The 21,428-nt window shown below is 53.2% G+C and overlaps 1 protein-coding gene across 1 annotated transcript in view; it reads left to right on the top strand.

Annotated features, from left to right (window-relative positions):
- Nucleotides 1-9,827: 9,827 nt before the first annotated feature.
- LOC119113949 (uncharacterized) overlaps nucleotides 9,828-21,428 on the top strand; it is a 34,102-nt gene continuing 22,501 nt past the window's right edge. Inside the window, exon 1 of the mRNA XM_037238182.1 lies at nucleotides 9,828-10,069. Within this exon, the coding sequence (XP_037094077.1) occupies nucleotides 10,059-10,069 (11 nt within the window). The 5' untranslated portion in view covers nucleotides 9,828-10,058. The remainder of the gene's footprint in view (nucleotides 10,070-21,428) is intronic.

Below are 21,428 nucleotides of genomic sequence, written 5' to 3'. Positions count from 1 at the left end.
CTTATGTTCTGTTTGTAGTCGATTCTACCCTCGGCTGATCCGTTGCAGCTCTTTTGCATGCCTGATTACTCGAAATGACTTTAAGCGGAAATTTGGATGCTAGATGCGACTTACATTAAGACGAGCACCCTGCCTTGCATCCCAATTCGAGTACTCTCGGAAACATATTAAACGTGACATCTATTGTAATGCTGCCACCTGCTTTTGACGCGCCTCTAACGTGCGAAAAGCAAAAAACAAAACACAAAAATACGCACCTTCGAAGAAACAACATATCGCATTTTCGTGACAAGACTGGAATGGGACACATTTGGGATGCATGCTCTTTCTAGCATAGCGTATAACACTATCTCACATCCTTCGTGTTAACGTCGAATATTTGGTTATCAACATAGATTCTGGTGCAGATTATTACATAAGGTAACTTAAATGTGGGAGGGGAGGGGGGGGGGGGGGGCACGAACCCTGGGCCGATATGCAAGTATGCCTCTAAGTGTGATGAATGCCAACTCCGAGAGCGGATTCGCGGACGTAGGGAAGGGTTTGGGCGTTTAGCTGACCATATGTGTAATGTTAACAGTGGACTTGAAAAATGAAATGTTTCCCCTAGAGGTTATTGCAACCAACTGCATTGCAATACCTGCAGGTAGTGCATATTTCATACGGAAATAACAACATGGCATGCGCAGCAGCAAAGTCAGACAATAAAGATTGGTGATGCTGCTGCAAGCATTTATGATAATCCACATGTCGATCATGGCTCTTTAACACCCGGCATTATGCATATAGACGTTGATAGCAATTCAGTGGAGTAAGAACGCATGGAAAAGGCAATGGAAAGAAATATGGAAGGGGTGAAAATCTTTCTATGCAAAGATTTTACGCCACCCTAGCGCCTATCCATGGCGGTCCGTTAATAACTTCAATATTATGTTACCTGACTTTCATTCCACTCTGATAACTGGTCTCGATACGCCGGCTCAAAAAGTTTCAGTATGAGACCTTGCGTGACGATGAAAATGATGCCCTTATTTAGTCATTCTGCACCTGCTGCTGGCAAAAGCATCTGATACACACAACGTCCTTATAACACCGCCTTTTTTGCAGTCATCGAAAGTAAATATCTTGCAAGCAATGAAGCAATACCACCTAGCAGCCTATGCTGTTATCCCCTTCCTAGCGTGTGCCCAATTCAGCCACTGAGGTCTCGAAGCCATTTGTTTAATTAGTTATGACGTCATTCTGGCAATGCAACCAGGCTCAGTCATCATTTCTAGCCTCCTTCAGGCAGGGAAGTGAAACCATAATAAGAATCCTCACCCAGTACCACATACGTATCCCTCCAAGCATATTCCGGCGCCCGTTACTAGTACATAAAGGGGTGTGCGCACTGCCTAAGGCATATGGGTAATTTGATCGCTTATTCATAAGACATCGCTTTGGACTAATCGACAAGCGAAATTAACAATATACTTTTTTACCCGACTTTCGGACTTCTAAATGTGCCACTGGCAAACTTAACACGCGCCCGGGTGGCCAGCTGGATACCCTTCGTTCGGTGGGGGGGGGGGGTAATTTGACCCGCTGAGATCTCTGGAACTAAGAAAGCTAGCTACACACCAAATTTACAGAGTGGATTGGTCTGTACCTGAACTCACTTAGCTCAAAGTCTCAGGCTCCTAGGTTGTGACCTTCGGGTTAAATAAGGTCAAACAAGGTAAAATTCCAGATTGGTGTCTTAAGTGCCCCCAGAACCTAGATAACCATTTCTAAGCCAAAGGTCACATGCTCAATTAAAGTCAATGACCTTGTTTGACCTTTTTAGGTCATGGTGATCAAAATCGTACAAGATTGCTCGGATTTTGCATTTGAATGAGCGACAAAGATTACGTTAGGCAGTATGTTCCTGAAAACAAAATGTTAGCCTGGGTCATTTCAGGTTAATGACCTATTCTGACCTCTAAGAAATATATGGAAGATGCATAATGCGGTTCCTGCCATCCATGAATTGGAAATGAACATCAGAAAATTTGACCTTAGGTCAGTGTATTTCACTTATTCAACGGTTGTGTTGCCTAAGAAAGCATCTCAAGGATGTATGGCTTCGTCTTACACTCCATTGTTGGATCAGATTGAATACTTCCCTAGAAATTGCCTTCGCTGAAACCATGACCTGACTTTGACCTGCCATAGGCCAGCGGCCGTACAAAGCACATCTAAATTTTTGATGGCAAACGATTCAGTATTTAAGTGCTTACGGCTGCGCAAAATTTGGCGCGGGTCCGCCACGCCGTTCGAAAACCATGCTGGAAAAGCCTTCGGGAGGTCAATTTGACCCCCACCCGAGCACGTGTTAAGAAAAACTTTATCTCCTGAAGCTGAGTTTATAAGCCAGTTTCCTGTGTTCTTTGCTATTGTATTTTGTGGCCATTGAGCTTGGCTGCCGTGGTCGCTTCACGTGTTTCCGGGAGATGCAGAGGTCAAGGTCAGGCTCGTCGGCGTGCAGGTCCACTGGGGTCCGGACACGCTTCGCGAGTCAGTGCGAAGCCAAGTAGTAAAGTAAACCAATTAAACTAGCCAAGTACGGACACGCTCCTTGAGTCCTTTTGGAGACAAGCCGAAGTCCGGACCACGGCGGTGTGGACTCAGGACACGCTTAAGCGGCGTGACCACGTGTAGACACGCTTCGTGAGTCATAGTAGAGAACCGAAGGGGCTCGAATACGCTTTGCGAGTCAGTGTGGAGACCAGTCGGGTCCGCGCACGCCATACGAGTTCGTCGTCACCTGCACAGTGGGAAAGTCCCGGTTGGAGGTTAACGGTCTCGGAGGAGCGCTGGCATTGTTGCAGTGTCGTTCCAGGGGCTGTGTGCGATGCTTGGTGACTGTGGCAGATGAGAGGGGCAATCATGGTGCAATGCACGCTGTTGGGTGCTGAGGCGAGAAACCGGGGAAATGACTCCCGCGGTTTGAAACCATAAGCATGTGAGCAGAGGAAAGCGTGTAACGACTATACGTATGTGCTGCATATACGTACTGTGATGAGATAAATCGCTCGTTCGTGGCATACTTCACACTTTTTCGTACTTCATAGCGTGCATTTTGTACTTTTAACCCTATGCTTCTTCAAGTTCTTTCGACATGTCCGTCATTATCATTCTCCTGTTATAGGTTCGTGCCACTTTTCGTTGCATCACACCGTTTCATGAGCACTACAGGAGAGGCGATTTCGTATTGCAAGATCGGTCTTTGATGACGAGATCACACATGCTGAATGTACGTAATGATGCACCAGTTCATCCCAACACCTTGCCCAAGCTTTGCAACAGGGTGCGCTAGGCGACAGAATCATGTGAGGAAACAAAAGAGTGACCTAACCAGCAAGGAAGTGGGCATGTTTCATGCAAATTTCTGGTTTGCAGAGAGCATCAACGCTGGTAAACATATTCGTGGTTTTGCAACCTTTCGTGCATCACACTCTTCCCTAGTTAGGCATAACTTGCTGCCAAAATGATCCACGGACATTTACCTTTCTAACCGAACATTGACAGGCATGAAACGATAAATGCAAATAGTGTGCATCACAAACAGTACGTCACTCAAACTGATGCCGTCCCGCATTCCGGTAACTCTCGGCTGCTGGTATACACCAGCTTGCCATGTCCAGCAGAGTCCTTAAGAACCTTTACTGTGCAGATAGGTGAAGGTGAGTGCCAAGATCTGGAGGCGGGGGTCCTGTGCTGCATCATGCCCGTCCGCTGCGGGCGGCGGGTCAGCAGCACGGACGCAGACGCGCCCGGTCAGCGGCTCGTGAGGCCCTCTCAGCGGTCAGCAGCACGGGACGCAGACGGGTTCCGGTCAGCATCTTGTGAGGCCCTCTCGGCGGTCAGCAGCACGGATGCAGACGGGTCCTGTCAGCGGCTCGTGAGGCCCTTTCAGCTGTCAGCAGCACGGATGCTGACGGGTCCGGTCAGCGGCTCGTGAGGCCCTCTCAGCGGTCAGCAGCACGGATGCAGACGGGTCCGGTCAGCGGCTCGTGAGGCCCTCTCAGCGGTCAGCAGCACGGATGCAGACGGGTCCGGTCAGCGGCTCGTGAGGCCCTCTCAGCGGTCAGCAGCACGGATGCAGACGGGTCCGGTCAGCGGCTCGTGAAGGCTTCTCAGCCCCGCAAATGTCTGTCATCTAGCCAGTGGTGAAGATACGAGACAGCCGCAGACGCAGGACGCTGATGAGCGGACTGTAATATCGACGTCTCGTTCTCAGTAGTGTCTTCACCCGGAAAGCTGGGAGGAGGGATGAACTGTGAGGGGAGGAGAGGCGGACTGGGAGGAGAGGTGAAAAAGTGACGGACTCTGTGGCTAAATAACTTCTTCTGAGAGTGCGCCGTGGACGTTGAAATATCAGGTAATCCTTGAATGTTTGCATAGGGTCCGTATATTGCTTGATTTAGAGAAGTAGCTTTCTCCAAAATATCAGCACGTAGCCCAGTCCACCCCGCCTAGGCAGTGATGCAGTCCTGCAAAAGCCCGCTAGGCTACAATGGTGATCTGCCATGAACCCGCAGTACTGATTTATTGCAACTGCATTTTATCGCTTTGCCTTGATTTTAAACCTATACAAACCTATACATTACAGTTAACGTGGCACGCAATTATCGTATAATGCACAGCATTTTTCTGGCGCCAGTGATGTTGGTCAAAGGGCAGTAATCGGAGTACCTGCCCAATGTAAGCTATAATGCACCAAAGAAGATCTTGAACACTGTGATACCAATTTTAAACTGCACATGAAAAAGAAGAGGGAGGAAATGAGATTTGTCGTTCACCAAAATGCTCTAAAGATTTCACCATTCTTCGTCGTTTTAATAGACCAGAGGCAATTTCTTCTAAAATTGTATTCAACTGATAGCGTTGCACTAATACGGTACACAATGCTGGATGTTTAACCCATGGGAAGTGTCAGGACATTTGAATGTACCCAAGCTCAATCATCAATCAATCGCGCTACAATTGCCACAATGCCATATTTCTCATTAAAGAGCCAGATCCGAACACCTACATGGTGTGTGCTGTCCTTAGCTGGATACATCGTGCAACCACACTACATAAACACCACACGATAGCTTGGAAATGGTCCACGTTTCTCCGCTACCCCTACCCACGTTTCATCCCACAACCCTCGCCGCGCGGTTGTATACAATCCTGCGTGAAAGCTACGTGAAAGCAAGGATGGCAGTTACGTAAGTTGTTCAGTGCATTTGAGTGAAAGATTATCAACGTAGATAAGACAGTAGCATTAGGCTTATTCCTCCGAGAAAAACCAGAAGTATGAAGACATAGTTGGGTGATATGTACTTACACTTCTGCCATTGTCTCGATTCAGGCATGTTGCCGAAATGTCAACACAGCTATATGCCATGACATCAAAACAGTGACATATTGCTGCATGCCACACAAAAAACCTCAGAAAGCAAACAAAAGCTGTAGAAAATATTTCGAGGAACTCTTTCGACAGGCTGCAAAGTCTGCAGACTGCACATTTTGATTCTCATTGAGTGCCTCATTGACGTCATATGTCGAGATGATTTTTTCTCACCAAACTGCATGTGGATACAATGTTGGAAAATGAACAGATCAGACAGAACAAAAGCCTCTCTGAAAATATGCTGAAAAATAGAAGCAGCTGCAGCAAAGAAAAATCACAGGATGCCAAAACCGTAAGTGTTTTGTAATCGTGGTCGCAAATTGCATCTTGTGCAGACATGGACAAACAAACTATGCCACCACTTTTTCATACTTCGGCAAATGTTACGTATTTAGTACGCCAGTAACTGCTGGCCGTATTGGCAAGAGAATGAAGCTAGGGCGCTGGCAGGGTCATAGTTTCCTATGCATTTCATTAATCATGAATGCTAATTGTGCTTTGCGAGGCATGGTTTTTGCGTGAACCAAAAAAGGCTGAGTGCACCAGACCCCCAAAATAGCAGCCAAGCGCATTGTGCAGCTGTATTTGTATAAGGACCCACCTAACTGCTGATCAATGAAATCAGGTCATAGTTTTGAAAATATGAGTTGTCTTTGAATTTTTCAGTGAGATGCGTGCTCAAAGCTGTTCACTTTGCGCGGCCTGCTTTTACTGGGGCGTCATGTCTGTCATGGGCTTCTATCATTGGTGCTCTTCCTGTAAAAATGACATGTTTGTTTTATGATGGTTTTTGTCTGGTGAAATTTTTGACCTGTGAAAGCTCGCCAAGTCTGTCCCATAACCCAATAAAAAACCATGGTTTCTTGCGGGTCAAAAATATGCGGGCCGGTGGGCTGAGAAATTGCGCCTCTAGTTGGTATGCTTGCTGGCAGATTTTCTTGTCCAAGAAGACAAGCCAGAAGATAGCTACATTCGGCAGATTCCTGGCCAACGATAGAGTGACGAATGTGGAATGAATGAAGAGCATACGCAAATCGGATGCATGGATCGCGTGACTTTTGGACTATCACGTGAATTACGTGGAATACAATTCAGTAAATAAATATATCAATAAAAATAAAAATGCGGACAATTCACGCTGCTTCCCACACACCCAACGGACATCTGACGAGCCGTTGTGGACCGCAGTAGTACAGTACCAGTTGTGGCTGCCACATGCCATCAGTGAGTCACAGCCCGTCCGCCTGACCGCGCAGGGGAGATGAGGGGGGGGGGGGGGCGGTGGGGGTCGGTAGTGCAACGCTAGCGTGCTTAAGCGACGCGTGGAAGCGAGTGCATCGATACAGCAGGCTCACTATTTGGATTGCCACTTGTTTTGTTTTTTGTTGCAGTCCCATTCTTCTAGTTCACGTTAAAAGCTCACATTTGGCAAAAGTTCATTGCTTTATTACTCTTCTCAACCCCGTGCATTTAAAGACTCGTTTATGTTCTCCGTCAGGTGGTGCAGAAGACTTTGTTCAAGTCTACGAAGTCCTCGATGCTCCTTACAGTGATCAAAGCAGATGTTTTAACAACAGCCTTGCAGGTGGAAAGCATCCTTAACGCTCCCCTTTCCCACTGTTTCCACGTTGATGTTATTTACTGTTTACTTCTAACCATGCAACATTTATTCACATCAGAGACATTTGAACAAGTCAAGAAAATAACTGTTCTAACAAAAATGCGGCAACAGATTCCGCCGATTGCTTGGTGTTTTGAGCACCGCAACTCGCTGCATGTCTCAAGCGAGCTCGCGCCGCTCCCGAGCTGATGAATTCCAGAGCGGATGACGACAGGCTGTCCCAATTGGTAGATCAGGTTTGGTCGTGAAGGGGAGATTACAAACGACATTAAAAGCTAGTCACACAATAGTCTGGCTGGGTTGTGTGGTAAATGTGGCCGTAACTTATGATCTAATTAGGGATGGAGCCGGGTTTCGCAAAACTTGTTTGCCATGCATAGACGTCACAGCCTGCTAAAATCCTTGTACAAAGATGGCAAGATGGTGAAATTGCTGTGACTCCGTTGCAAAAGCAGCTTTGCACGATGAGGTCACTGCAAATGCACATAGTTGAGGCGATCGAAGAGATTAGAGCAGTGGTCATTCAAGAGAAGAGCTGGAATCGCTGAGCGGCAGCGGATGTTATCCGCGCTCTTTCTGAGCGCTGATAGCTTTCTGAGCTCTTCCTGAGCGCACACGCATCCGCCGCTGGCTCTGAGCGCCGCGAATGCGTGTGTGTGTCACATGATGCTTCCGTGAGAGCAGTCCCTTCATACCATTCACTCGAGCGCGTCCATAAACAACTCCAGTGTGTAAACCTGAAACCTAACTGGGTCTAAGGTACGCCAGTTCTCTCTCGGACCGTGCTATCAAATAATTGCGTGCTTCAATTACCCGTCAGGTTGCGCCATTGCGCCGAAGAGATACATTCGTATTGCGCAAAGGATGGTTAGTGAGAATGAGGAGGATTACGAACATTTCTCATCGACAATCGCCGGCAATTGCTGAGTTTAAATACAATAGCCTCCAGTTATAAATGATCATGCCAATGCAGCACAGTTGCCCCATCGTAGTAATTGATTTCACTTCTTTCCGCCGTAATTGTTTCTAGCCGCGCGTGATCACGACGAGTGGTGAGATCCGCCAAGAGATGTCAAATGATTCCGACGCACCACTAAGAAAAAGAAGTTCAAGCGCGAACTCGGATAGGGTAGTTACCCTGGCACAAAACCTCAGACAGCAGCTCGTTCTAACAAAATCGACATCAGCATTATATGTGCGGAATCACCCGGCGCGGATCGTGTAGTTTTTTCGAGGCACTGAAACTCCGCAACGGGAAGTGCTAGCGCCCCGTCCCGCCAGCCTCGCTTCACACCCATTCCGACGGTCGCTCCACGTCCACTCCGACAGTCGCTCCAGGTCCACCGTGGCGGCCGCTCCAAGTCAACTCCAACGATCGCTCCTGGTTCACTCCGACAGTTGCCCCGGGCCCACTCCGCCGGTCGCTACATTTTCCCTCCGACAGTCGCGCCAGGTCCACTTCAACGGTCACTCTAGGTCTACTCCGACGGTCGCTTTAGATTGTTCCGACGGTTGCCCCAGTCCGCCCCGATGGTTGCCCCAGACCAATCCGACGGTTATCATCCGTGCATGGTGCGGCCGCCAGAGGCGGCGCGCCGGCGGCCAACGCCAGCTGACCGCCGTCGCCAGCTGACTGCCGTCGGACAGCGAGACGGCCGTGGCGCGGCAGACGCGTGCCGCACCGACTTGGCGCCCACGGCCTTACGGTCCGTCTCCACAGTGTTCCCGGCGTTCCCGCAGCAGGTCCGTGGCTTCCACGGCATCGTCGCATCGTCTCCACGTCTTCCGCAAGCGTCCCGCGCGTCTCAAGAGGTCTCCGAAGTGTCTTGACCGCATCTCTGCAATATCGCCGGGAGCGTCAGTTACATCTCTTATCTACAAGCGCCTCCGCAGCTTTCGCGGCGTCTTCAAAGCCTGTACAGCACCTCTCATTGTCTCACCGTCGTCTCCGCAGCGCCTGCACGACGTCTATGAGTGTCTCCACAGCGTCTCCCAGCGTCTCCCAGCGTTTCCAAGCGCTTCTGCGGTGGCTCCACATCATCTCCGTAGCGTCGCGAAGTGTGTCCACAGCACCCCGTAGCCTCTCCGTGGCGCCTCGAGACGTCTCCCAGGGCTGAAGCGCGTCTCCTGCGTGTCCGCGATCCAGCTGGTCTCCCGTCTCCCCACGCGCTGCTGCAGAAACCTGCGAGGCCGCCATCAAACGACGTACCCTCGGTAACACGAATATCCGGTGCCCCCAGGGACCTCCTCACCAGCAGCAATCGCAGCTGTGAGTTTGCTTTTGGGATTCTTACAAGTCAGGCTTTTCCTTGAAGTCATCAAGCTACAATAAGCTCTCAACTTTGAGAAGTGACTTCACTTGAATCCAGCAGATAACACACGATCGATCTAGTGTGAAAATAGAGACCGATTGCTTATCCACTACGCCATTCTTCAAGCCTAGAGGTAACATGGACACCACGCTCACACTATAAGCTTGAACTCATTGCATATGTTATGACTGCAGTCTTAACATCAATCAATCACACCTAAATGAGCACAGCCCATAACAGCATTTGGATCCTTTCGGAGCTCTGAGACACGCCACGGACCCCCATCTCATGCCGAGCCTGCACCTGCACTGCCGTAGCACCCTCCACTGACCCGAGGCGAGCCGCTCCAGAAGCCGTCACTGCGCATGCGCTGTGACCGACCAACCAGCGCGGGCCGTCGTCTGCTGCGTTTGGCGGGAAACCGGTGCGTCCGAGTCGGCGGCGGCGGGCGAAAGTTCGTGTTACAGGCCGGCGCGCGGGCGATTTTGAAGGGAGCACCACTCGCAGAAGGCGACTGTCCCGGTGCGCTCAAATAAAGGTTGCAGCCGGCCGGTCGCCCAGTCAAGGGCTAGTGCAGGCGGGGGAAGTATCTCGAGACTCAGCGGCGCAGAGAGCAGGGTAGCGAGGGAGCAGAGACTGACGGACATCCAGATCAGTGTGACCGGTGGTCGTGCCGACTCTCCACATCTTTTGTGATTTCATCATGAATACGAGGTAAGAGCAGTGGGCATGGACTTTGTATGAATCTATTATTTTATTTCTCCGTGCGTCTTTTCAGGTTGTTTGCGATGTGAACTTGCATAGCACTTTTGCATTACTGCCTATGCTGTCGTTATACGTCTGCTGTAACTTGATAAGTCTTTCCGCCTTCACAAAGGCCCCAGTTCTTAATCATGCATCTGTCACTTGAATCCTCTGAACAATGGACGGCAGTTCTGTTATTTATATTGTATATGCAAGTGCAAACATGCACACTCGTCACTTGAACTGCAAATATAGGCCTGAAACTGTCCATGGCCTTATCCAAAAGCATGAGTTCACAACACAGTAGGTATATGTGCGTTAGGGAACAAACTTAGTTCTCTCTTTTTGGAAAAGTGGCAAAATACGCTCTGCAGTAAATAATTATGCTTGATCATTTTATTCATGCCACATTTTTACACATGACATTGCGCCACGCCTTGTTGCATGCTTTACTGCTTGTCAAGTGCGCCAAAGTCGTAACGCTAGAAATAATGCAAAACCGCCCTTAACAACCGTTTTAGCAACGCAAAATCCCAACGCACCTTCGTCCTTAGTAAATATTGCACGCGAATGAGCTTCGGGTGCTAATAAGCCTAGAATGTGCATCATGCACCCATTACTCAGTATCGACTTCCTTATCTATGCAGGGGTTAATTTAAATGATAATGTACGGGTGCAGCACGTATTTCGTTGAACATAACAGTCGATCAGCCCCAATTTTCTCGCTTAATGCACAAATTAGATGAATTTGAATGAGCTATGCAGGAATTTGTCCTTTTTCTCATGTAGTGATTGCCTGAAATTTGTGTGCCAATTTGTGCACCCCAAGCAATACCTAAGTTACTTGTGGTACGCGGCACGATGGTGCGCAGCATATGGCGCGCAGCACACTAATCAACTGAAAAAAAATGATGAAACTGAAAAGACTGAAATGGCTAGGCTCCGTCGCTGAAACACACTATGATCTTGCGCTGACATACTTAGTCCGACATCACCTCACTACCAGGCTCGTCTACCCTGTCCCAGGCCCCGTCCCCGTAGGCACCGCCCCTGTACGGCCGAGGTCGCGCCCGGGCCAGGCGACAGGCGGCGGCAGGGCCAGCCGGCCGCCACCTCCACCCGCCACCGCGACGGCGCCGTCCGACAGACCCAGCGACCGGGATCGGCGCGCGCCGCCGCCGCCTCCCACGGCGGCGGTCCTGGCTCCTCGTGCCATTACGGGCAGATTCCGCAGGCGGCGCCGCTGTTAATTTATCGGCGTGCTAACGCTCGCGAAGCCGGCTGTCCGCGTAACCGAGCCATTAGGCGCGGTCGGTAAATTGGGCCGGAGCCGGCCGGCCCCCGGGCGGGAGTCGGTCAGTCGGGCGGGCACGTGACGTCCGCCAACCGGTGCCCTCGTAGATTGGGATATGTTTGAGGCAGCACAGTTCAATGCGATATTTTGTCAGCATTTGCACGAATGAGTCGATTTATATGCCGTCGTCCCAATGGCGGTGTCCCACTTACCTATTAGGTACTTTTCGCATGTTTCGAGGTGGGAGGAAGAACCGGAGAGCCACGCATCTGTGACAGATGGTAGGCAGAATTCGTTAGAAGTGAATGCATTTGAATATATGCATGAGTTGGGTTCGCAGCACAGGTCGCGAATTTGCGAGTTAAAGGAACATTGGGAACAGAGGTCAACCCTGATTCTTCCGACAAATCTTCATGGCAGCGTGCAGGGTTTCGAATTACGTAGCTGGTATCGTTAAACAATGAATGTTACCAGTGAGATAAGCATACTCTGTCACTTGGACATGTCAGATCGTTCGGACAATTAACAGCTCGTGTGGAGAAGATGTCCTTTGCCTGATGTATTTCCCCTAGAGTGCTCCAACGGCCACGCACCAGCTGGCTTGGCATGCATTGGGCATGCTTTTCAGTATACCCGCAATAAAATCAACGATACAAAGGGCCACTGCCGCATGTTACCATTGCATTATGGCTTGTAAATCTTATGAAGCCAGCAGGCGATGTAAATGGCACTGCCGTCAGTAGGCTTGATTGAATCGATTCTAGGTTGAATTCGCAACTAATAAAACGCAAGATGTCACACATGTCAGGTCCGCCTGAATTCATCTCTGGTTCCTGAAGAATTAAGCGTAATGCACTGCGACCGTGCATGCCCATAGATTAAGACGTGAAAGGAGCGCACATGCTGTAAATATTCTAAGGACATCCACCCAGCAGTCAGCCGTTGCAAAACATCATCCATCACAAATCTTAGTTCCTAGCACTGCCTCTTAGAACATCCTTATCCTCAATCCGGTGTTGCCTCACACACGGCCGGGGCACTCGCCTCACGTGCACGGCGTCACCCCTGTGCCGCGCAACCTGCCAACTACATGGCAAGGTCGAGCAGTTCTGAGAAGAGCCCCGCTGACGGCGGCCGTTCACCTCCGGTTCGCTGTCTTCTCCCCGCCGTGCAGGCCGCCGCGCTGGGGCTTCACGGTCGGCATGTTGGCGGAGGCGCCGGAGCAATTGCACGTGCAAGGGCGCCGCCGCCGCCTTGTGGACAGGCACGCTCTGGTGCCGGGTTCCCGCGAGAAACGTGCCATCAGCTCCGTCGCAGCCATAGAGCACGGGAACGACGGTAATTGCTCCGATGTGAGGGAGCTGGAAGCACTCAGCGCCCGTTGGAAAACAATGACAATGCATCCGTCCGGCCACGAAGGACGAGAGTTTAAAGTGAGCACTCCGCTGATGAGACTTTGTTGGAATGGAGACCCGGAAGTCATCAGACGAGTATTTAACTGGGATTTTATTCCGCCGTGCTCTCGAACAATGCATACAGCCCGTGCAGTTTTCCGAACATGTATCTCAGCGACTCCCAATGTTCCACTGTGGCAGAGCAATCAGCCATACCAAACGCGATATCATGTCACATTTGGAGCTTGTATTCGATTCACTTTATGATCCAGTGCTATTGTCTTTCGCCTTCACCGACCTTGCCTTACCACTTGACATTTGAACCGCCAGAACATTTCTCAAAACAATGCCAGGATAGCCAGGCCATTAAAAACCATACGATCTTCCAATTCCCCCGCTTCTCGTTGCGCAGACCTTCGTTCCCGCAATACCGGTGTACAAGGAAGTCGTCGTCCTTGGCTCGCGCCGGAGCATCCCATTCTGTGTGGTAACGTGCGAGTCGTCTCCAGCGTGCGTGACGCTGCAAAAATTGGACGGGATGTCAAACAGCGGCCCGCGGCAGCCCTGCCTGGGCGCTAATCTATCGAGGTTTGTCTTAAGGAAAGGCGAGGAGAGCTCGAATCTCCCACTTAAATGCTCTGATCATCGTCAAAGCTTGCCCACGAATATTCATCTCGTAGAGGTTTGCACCTCGCCTCGCGCCCTCTTGGAGGTGCCTCAAACACACCTCTGACCCTCACCCTGTTTCAAATGTACCGAAACTGTGCACTGCGTCGTCGACTTAAGTATCGTTTTGCGCCCCGACTGGCAGATGGAACCCAGATATGGCCCGGTGACTATGAGAGACGGATAGGCCTAACGCAGTGCGACACGGATTCTCACTGTGACCTAACACGTCACGTGCGGCGCGTTAAGACGTCACCACCGCTTGCCAGACATACCACGTCACAGATGCACTGAAGCGCGAACTATTTCACAACGGCGCTCCTACCCCGGCTCCAGCGATCCCGCGTCACGTGTCGGCCTATGGAGCGTTTGCGCCCCCGGGCTACGGGACAGGGCCCAGCCGTGTCTCGAGCGGCGACTTCTTACGCAAGTGTCCGGTGCCGTTCGGTTCCGCGTTGCTCTCAGTTCCTTTTGTGTGGACATCGGCGTCGTCTTTAATGGGCCGCTCGAAATGTGGCTTCGGCCAGCGAGATATCTTGAAGAAGAACTCGTTACTGGCTGATCCGCTTTGTTCCGGTGAAAGCATGGAAGGGCGTGCCGTTTTTCAAAAAGCCGAAGGCGAATCACGATCTGTTCTGGTGTGATGTCTTCTGGAAGTGCTTGCTTCTATACACTGACAATTAATATTTTCACGTATTTCTCCACCTTCACTTGCTTCTCGTTACACCGCACGAACATTGCCACTTTCTGAAAGTGCTCCGAGGCAGCTTCGACGTTGGCGTTCAGGATCGGCCAGGGTGAAGCAAGAAGCCAGCTAAAGCAGGCACGCTATCACCGGTATCGCAGCCGACGTCAGACAACCTCAGACCACGTCAGACCATCTCGCGACCGGGACATACAGACTATGTCGTGTCTGACTGATCCGTGGACTGCTCAATAGGCGTGTTGGTCAAGCTGGCAGCCTGATCAGCTTTATGGGCGGGTGAGGCTGACGGGCTGGCCGGGCGGACAGTTAGCTCAGGCTGACGATTCAGTTAGGCTGGCGGTTAGCTCAGACTGACGGTTAGCTCAGGCTAACGGTTAGCTCAGGCTGATGGTTAACTCAGGCTGACGGTGGGCTCAGGCTGGCGGTTGGCTCAGGCTGACAGCTAGCTCAGGCTGACGGTTAGCTCAGGCTGAGGGTTGGCTCTGCGTTACGAAGGGATCAGGCCCGAGTCAGCACCCCGATCGACCAGCAGAGATCACCCCACCGCCTGACCCCCGCCCACCCTCGCCCACCCTCGCCTCTCCGCCAGCTCATTAATCCGCACCCCCACACCTCGCAGCGCCATCGTCCATAAATTCCATCAGCATGAAAATGGAGGATGCGCGCGCGGCGTCGTCTCGCCGTTACCCGGCCCAAAAGGTGTGCGGCGGCGGCGGGCGCGGTCAGCGGGTCGAAGAAGCAGGCTCATTCAGCCGTAATGGGGGCCGGTGGGTGTGGGCGCCGCTGGCCGCCGGCGACGCCCCCGCCTGCCTTCCGTCGCCCCGCCCCGCCGGGTCCGGCCCGGCCCGGCCCGGCGGCGCGTGCCTGTCGGACGCAGATGGGTTGGCCACTCCGCTCTTTCCTCTTCTTCACTGCGTGAACCCGGCTGTTAGCAGCACATGATGTCGTGCTGTGCTGCCGTGTGTTTAGTGGGTCGTTGTTGGCCATTGCATTCACAGGAAGTTCAGCTTCGGTGGGATGGGAGGGTTTCTCCCAGCGGGGGTCCGCTCCATATAGCTGTCATGGCACGCCCCGGGGTGGCGCGCGTGTGCCCGTCCAACTAGGTGTGATGCACGGCTGGTAAGGCTTAATATACACGCCTCCGGACGGTAGACTTTATGGCGCACTTTTAATGAAGGTAGGGCTGGTTATGCCCCTAATGGCTACTTTCTGAAATGGGTTATACAGGCGTATATCTGGTTGATTGTTTTGTCTGTTCAGAAGCCTGCCTCACGTGACCGAAGACAAAAACGAAGGAGCACGCAAAGCGACGGGGCGCAGTACCTCTCGTGAAATCCGGAAGGAAGGCAATTTGTGAGAGCTGCTCATGGCAGTGCTGGTCTCCTAATAGCGCTCTTAATTACAGGAAAGCGCCCTGTCGCTGGTGGTCTTACGCACAGGCGTAGGCAACCAGCACAGAGTCGGTTGGTTCATGAGCCCTGTAAACTTAGGGCAGATTGGAAATTTTGTTTTCCACTGTTAATGTTAATCATGTACACCAATGCACAAATGGGCCCTAGTAGTATGTGAGGCGTTATTACGCCCATGCACTCATGTGCATGTTTTTTGTGTATTTTGGGCGTGACAAAGCAAAGGATAATGAATATAATGGCCTATGTTGTCCTCCAAGATCGCTACATTAATGGCAACTACAGGCTGACACTGTACTCAGTACATATTGGGTACAGTATTGAGTAAAGTATATCGGTACATACAGTACAGTATTGACTAATCTCGCGGGATTGCACCGAATTAGCTTGTGGCTTTTCTAACGTATAGAAGTACCGACCTTCACGCGTGAATTTCGTCTTTATGTCTGAAACAGTAGCGGCTAACCCACTCGCTGAGTGCACGGGCCGCCGAATCCTGCGGTGACCTCGATGCCGAACAGACACCGAACTCTTCAGCCCAAACAGCGGCCGTCAAGGACACTGCAGCAAGGTCGGGGCTACACATCACACGCTGTGCAAAGTCTGCCCGCCCCCGGCTGCCATGCAAACGGTGCGTCCGCTCCAAACACCGGCGGCGTTCTGCTGCTGGTTCTGTGTACTGCCGGATCCCCGCCTCGCCTGTGAGGTAGAGCGGTGCGTGTCCCAGCCGCAGCACGATTCAGCATCCGCCGGGAAGCCACCTTTTGAAAAGCCCATCGACCATCGACTGTCCGTGTTTGGATTGAGATGGTCTTCAGTCTGTCTGCAGTGGTGGAGGCGGGTCGCGCCACGCCACGGCCGACGAGGCGACGAGCCCGCCAGACAGTCGTCCGCCGCCTCACTGGCCATCCAGTTGCGCGGGTTTGCCCGCCACCCGTCCTCTTGCCGCGCTGCCGGTCGGCACAATTACGCGATTCTGCCGCCGACCCCCATTGTCCGTCGGGCGACGCGGTCCACGCGGCCGCGAATCGGTGCCGACAGGCGACAGCGGCGCACAATGGCCGGCTATCACGCCCGGGCATCGCCGGCTGCCGGACCGGCAGGGTGCGCCGGTTCCAGGCCGGCGAGGCCGAGACGGACCGGACGCCGGTGACCGCGCCGGCTCAGACAACGCCAGTACACCTCCTCTTTCAGGAGGTTTAGTTTCCTTTGAGTCTGGAAAAGATACCGTTCCAGTCCCGAAAGCTTTGGGAGAAAAGTGGGCCCATGGGTCGAGCTCGGGAGGTCCTTTCTTCATTTTGTGGGGGATAGTTACCGCCATTTTCCCCTGGTAAGCTCCCCGATTCGCTTCGTAAGGTACGTTACTGTGAGCAGCCCCGATAGGCCTCAAGGATCCTCCCAACCCCATCGGCTCACTCGTCAAACCTGCGGTGCTCTTCAGTCTCGGCTACGTCCGTCCTTCCGTATACTTCAGAATCGCCCATTCCGGCCGCCGCCCAGCCCCGGCGTTCGCGAGCGTGACTCAGTCGGCGGCAGCGGTCCTGGTCGTCCGGCTCCCGGCGGTGGTCGGTTTCGTCCCGGCTCAGCGACGTGATTTGTCGCCGGAGCGCGTCACAATTACGGAGGCCGACGCACCGTTATTGGCGGACGACACCTGCTGGCCGCCGGCCGCGGATCTGCCCATTGATCACGTGACAATAGGACGCGCGTCTCGCAGCTGATCCGTCGGCGGTCACATGACCAGACTGGGTCGTCGCGCAGCGGATGGGCGGCCGGTCACGTGACCCATCTCGTAGCTCATCTGTCGTCGATTATGTGACCACCGTGTCGGTCTCGCAGCTGATGACGCCACGGCGCCTCGCTCTGGCGGGTTGGGAACCTGTCGGCGCGCCTGTCGGAAGCACTCCGAAAAGGCTCGTTCCCCTTTGCTGCGACCTCGACACAACGCGAGTCGCTGTTATGCAGCGCACTGGCTATTGCGAGGGTTGCATCGTACCCCGGCCGATGTTGCGCAGTCACCTCAAGGTCTCCTCGAGGTGCAGAGCAGACAATGGGCCAACACTGCGGCGTCGCAGCCGCGCGCATGTGGCGGGTTTCACAACAGTGTCAGGGAGAGGCCGCTGCCCGCCTGTCCTTCGTAAAACACCGCTGTGCTGACTTTAATCCATTATGACGCCAACACCATGCCTGTGGAAAGAGACGTCTCCGGGTCTTCATCGAACGATGATTCCCTTAAAACGTGGGACACGTTTTTGTGATTATACGACGATCCGTAATCCTCCAGTCTATCATGTCGCTAATCACGACACAGGACAACGCTTTTGCAATCACCGGACATTTAGCAACAGAACCTGTTTCTATCGATGACAGACCAAACCAAAGGTTGGACAAGTGGGAGCATTTAACGTAGATACGGCAAGTCATGGTCAAGCGTACCAACGCATTTAAGCCAATTACCCGCGATAATTTGGTTACAATTTTATAACACCTGAAAACATCGCATAATAATGCGGCCCAAGATAGCTATGTCCCGGCAGCTACTCCGTGTACACCTATTGGCCCTGCGCTTCGCTCGCCCCCCCCCCCCCCCTGCCCCGACCAATCGCCTCTTCTCGACCTAATCCGCACCAGGCCTCCAGCCGCTCCCTGGCTTCGATTCCGCTGACGGAAGCGGCACTAGCTAACGGAAGCGGGCGCCGCGGTCGGCGTCGGCGCGGCGGAACCCGTCCACCCGTCCACGGTGGACGTCGGCGGTGGACGCGGGCGGTGCGCGCCCATCCATCACGGACCGATGCGGCGTCCCGGGCGATTTATTCAGCTGCGCCGGCTGGCCGGCCGGCGTCATGGCGTCCAGCCGACGGTCGGCTGGGCGCCGGCGGGGACCCAGCGGTGTGAGGGGGCGGGGACCCAACGGTGTGAGGGGGCGGGAGCTGGGAAGGAGGGAGAGTGGCATCGATGGATGGGGATGCACACTAGCAAAACGAAAGAATGTCTCATTGACGGTAGTCTGCGCAGTTCAAACGTGGATTTGACCCACGGGAGATGAGACCGCCATTCACCTCACTCGGCGTAGGTTTGATTCTGCATAGTTCTAAACCACTGCGGGTGATAATTCACCCCAGGGACAGCTGCGTTCGACTCCATTCAGCTCTGCCAATCTCGCAATGCTCCGCCCCATGACAGAAACTGACGTCATCGATGGGCCCTGATAGCGACAACGTACGCTCCCCCGCCCCTCCTTCCCTCGTTCAGCTGCCGCTTCTGTGCGATCCACTATTGAGTTAAGCGATCCTCACCCCACTGCGATATTGGTATCCTGATACGTGCGACCCGTCTTCCGTCGACCAGTCTCCGTCCCGTCTCCCGTCGACCGGTCTCCGTCCAGTCTCCCGTCGACCAATCTCCGTCCCGTCTCCCATCGACCAGTCTCCGTGACCCGTCCCACGCTGGGATTGGCTGCCAGCCACCCCGCCGCGCTGTTACGTATTCATGTCCTGGGACGGAACTAATCGAGGAAGCGTGTTCGGAGTCGGGTGAAGCCAGGTCAGGCTTGGCGAGCTGTGACAGCGCCAGCTCCACTCTTGCAATGGACACTTACATAGGCTGTAACAAGGACTTGAAATAGGCGCACACGTCCTGGCTGTCGGAAAGTGGCTATCATATGCAGTATTATCATTAAACGCTTTCACAACGTGACGACTGCAATGCGTTGGTACGCTTGGCCATGGCTACTCCTGTCTACGTCAAATGCTCATACGTGCTTGTTACCTCTGCGTTGGTCCCGTATATGAGCACGGAGCTCAATAAACCACAGAAATCAAACACGAAAAGGTATTTGTAAGCATTGTCCCCATTGAACGTCTAACGAGACCGACAACTTACTTCAATATATCTCGTTCGGAATTCCACGTGATTTGCGGCAGTTCGATCCAGGCATGATCTACTTTTTGCAAGCATGGCTTGGCGTTCTCGCATTCTGCTGACGGCAGACATTCTACCACTCAGCATTCTTTGTCTCCCTTTCCTTTATCTCCCGCCTCTATCCTTTCCATTCCGTCACCGTCGTCGACCAGGTCTAGCCGTTCCTTAGCCGTAGCCTCACGTCGTTTTTGGTAAACGCAGCTTTTTAACCATTGCGTTGTTTTCCTGCGCTGGCTAAGTCTCGCCGTGAGGCGGGGGTAGTGCCGCCGTCATCACGACACAGATCTTCAGCGTGTCTGTCACGTGTCGCGAGAGAGCTCTCCACGCTCTGCACTCCACGCCGTTGCCACATCTCGCCTTTGACACGCACGCACCCGGTCACACCGCTGGCAGAAGCCGCTGTTTAGCTGTGCCGCGCCGTGAAACGGATGACGCTTGCACCAGGGGACCTCTAAATAACTCAGCACACGCCACCACCGCCAAAAACTGCTCCATTCTCGTGCAGGGTGAAGACATAACTCACCCGCGCGTCGAGACGCGGCCGCGCCACGCGCCGCAGGAACGACGCATCAGCGTCACGATTGCCACCGGCCCGTGCGTGGGGGAAGGGGAGACGGTACAGGGCGTTACGAAATGCGTGCGTCGACCACGGTGAAAACGGATGTCACAGTTTAGGGGCGTCCGGTCGCGCCGCGTGCCGACTAGGATTGCGGAAGTACCGCGGCAGCGCGTGGCATTGCCAGCAGCCTGTCGGCCGGACAAACTGACGGCTCGTCCAACACACGTGCCTGTCGATCGACAGATCTTGGGACTTCCGCCCCTGGTTCAAATCCTGTGGAAAGCTTATTTTTCCATCGTCGAGGGGCATAGTTTTGCAAAATTAGTTGGAAGAGCGGTGCAAAATGACGGGACCTGCCCCAAAAATACGTCAGCAAAAGGGTTTCTCCAGGAGATGGCTCACTTTGTTTTCAAGGTTTTCGGGGTCTGGGGAACACTTTAGAAATGTGGGAACCCTCCCCCTAATTTACAGGAAGCTACTCCCCTGCCCCTCGACAGATCACGACGCACCGACAGTGGCCATCGCCGCTCCGGCGCCGCCCGCCTCGTCATCGACGTCCACCGGCGCCGGCGGCGACCGTTCCCGCCGTGGCCGTGTTTGATTTACGTCACATTCCGCCTCGCCAGACATCAAGCAGCGCCCGTGCGGCTCTCCACGTCAGCGCGCGCGCCGGCCGCGCCGCCGCCGGAAACACAAACACAGGCGGCGCGCCGTGGGACGTGCCCTGACCGCGGGCGGCCGGGCCGCTTCCGCCGCGGTCAGCCGGTATCGAGTGTCGCCGCGATCCGTCGCCGGACAGCGGCGCGCAGCAGGGGCCGGGCCGCAAATAGGCGACGATTGGTGGACGCTCAGTATGTGGATGGTTTGCGCCGGCGGTGTTTGGAGCCGGGACGAGCGGTGGGACGGCTTGGGCGTCCCGCACGACCGGCGGGGCTCGGGTTGCAGCAGGTTTGGTTGCGGTGACCGGGACGCCATGGTGACGGCTGACGCGGCCTTGTGATGCTCGAGATCATCTTGCCCATTCGGAGCGCTCACAACCTGCCAAACGGCGAGATGTATCTTAACAACTGTGTAATCGGGTTGCGTCATTTCTGGTGCCATACCTTGTCGAGAAAAAAACGCTGATTTGTTTTGGTCTGGACAATATTTTAATGTGCTATATAGTCACGTTATTTTGGCAATCGTCCATTTTCTTGTGACAGGATTGCAGCACAGTATCGGGTAGTTTGAAATGTCATTATCTGACCAGATCATTGAGCCATCTTCGGGGTCTGGATCATTGCTTTCGGGCCGACGATGAGCCGCACTCCAAAACCGCTCACCAATCGTGCATCGAGTCCCAGTTTTTAGCTACAAGCGCCGCCGCTTGCGCCGTCTTAC

The sequence above is a fragment of the Pollicipes pollicipes genome, unplaced genomic scaffold (assembly GCF_011947565.3).
Source record: "Pollicipes pollicipes isolate AB1234 unplaced genomic scaffold, Ppol_2.1 Scaffold_7262;HRSCAF=8765_pilon_pilon_pilon, whole genome shotgun sequence".
In the NCBI taxonomy this organism is placed as follows: domain Eukaryota; kingdom Metazoa; phylum Arthropoda; class Thecostraca; order Pollicipedomorpha; family Pollicipedidae; genus Pollicipes; species Pollicipes pollicipes.
The sequence above is the reverse complement of the archived record's forward strand: the minus strand, read 5'-3'. Positions and strand labels throughout refer to the sequence as shown.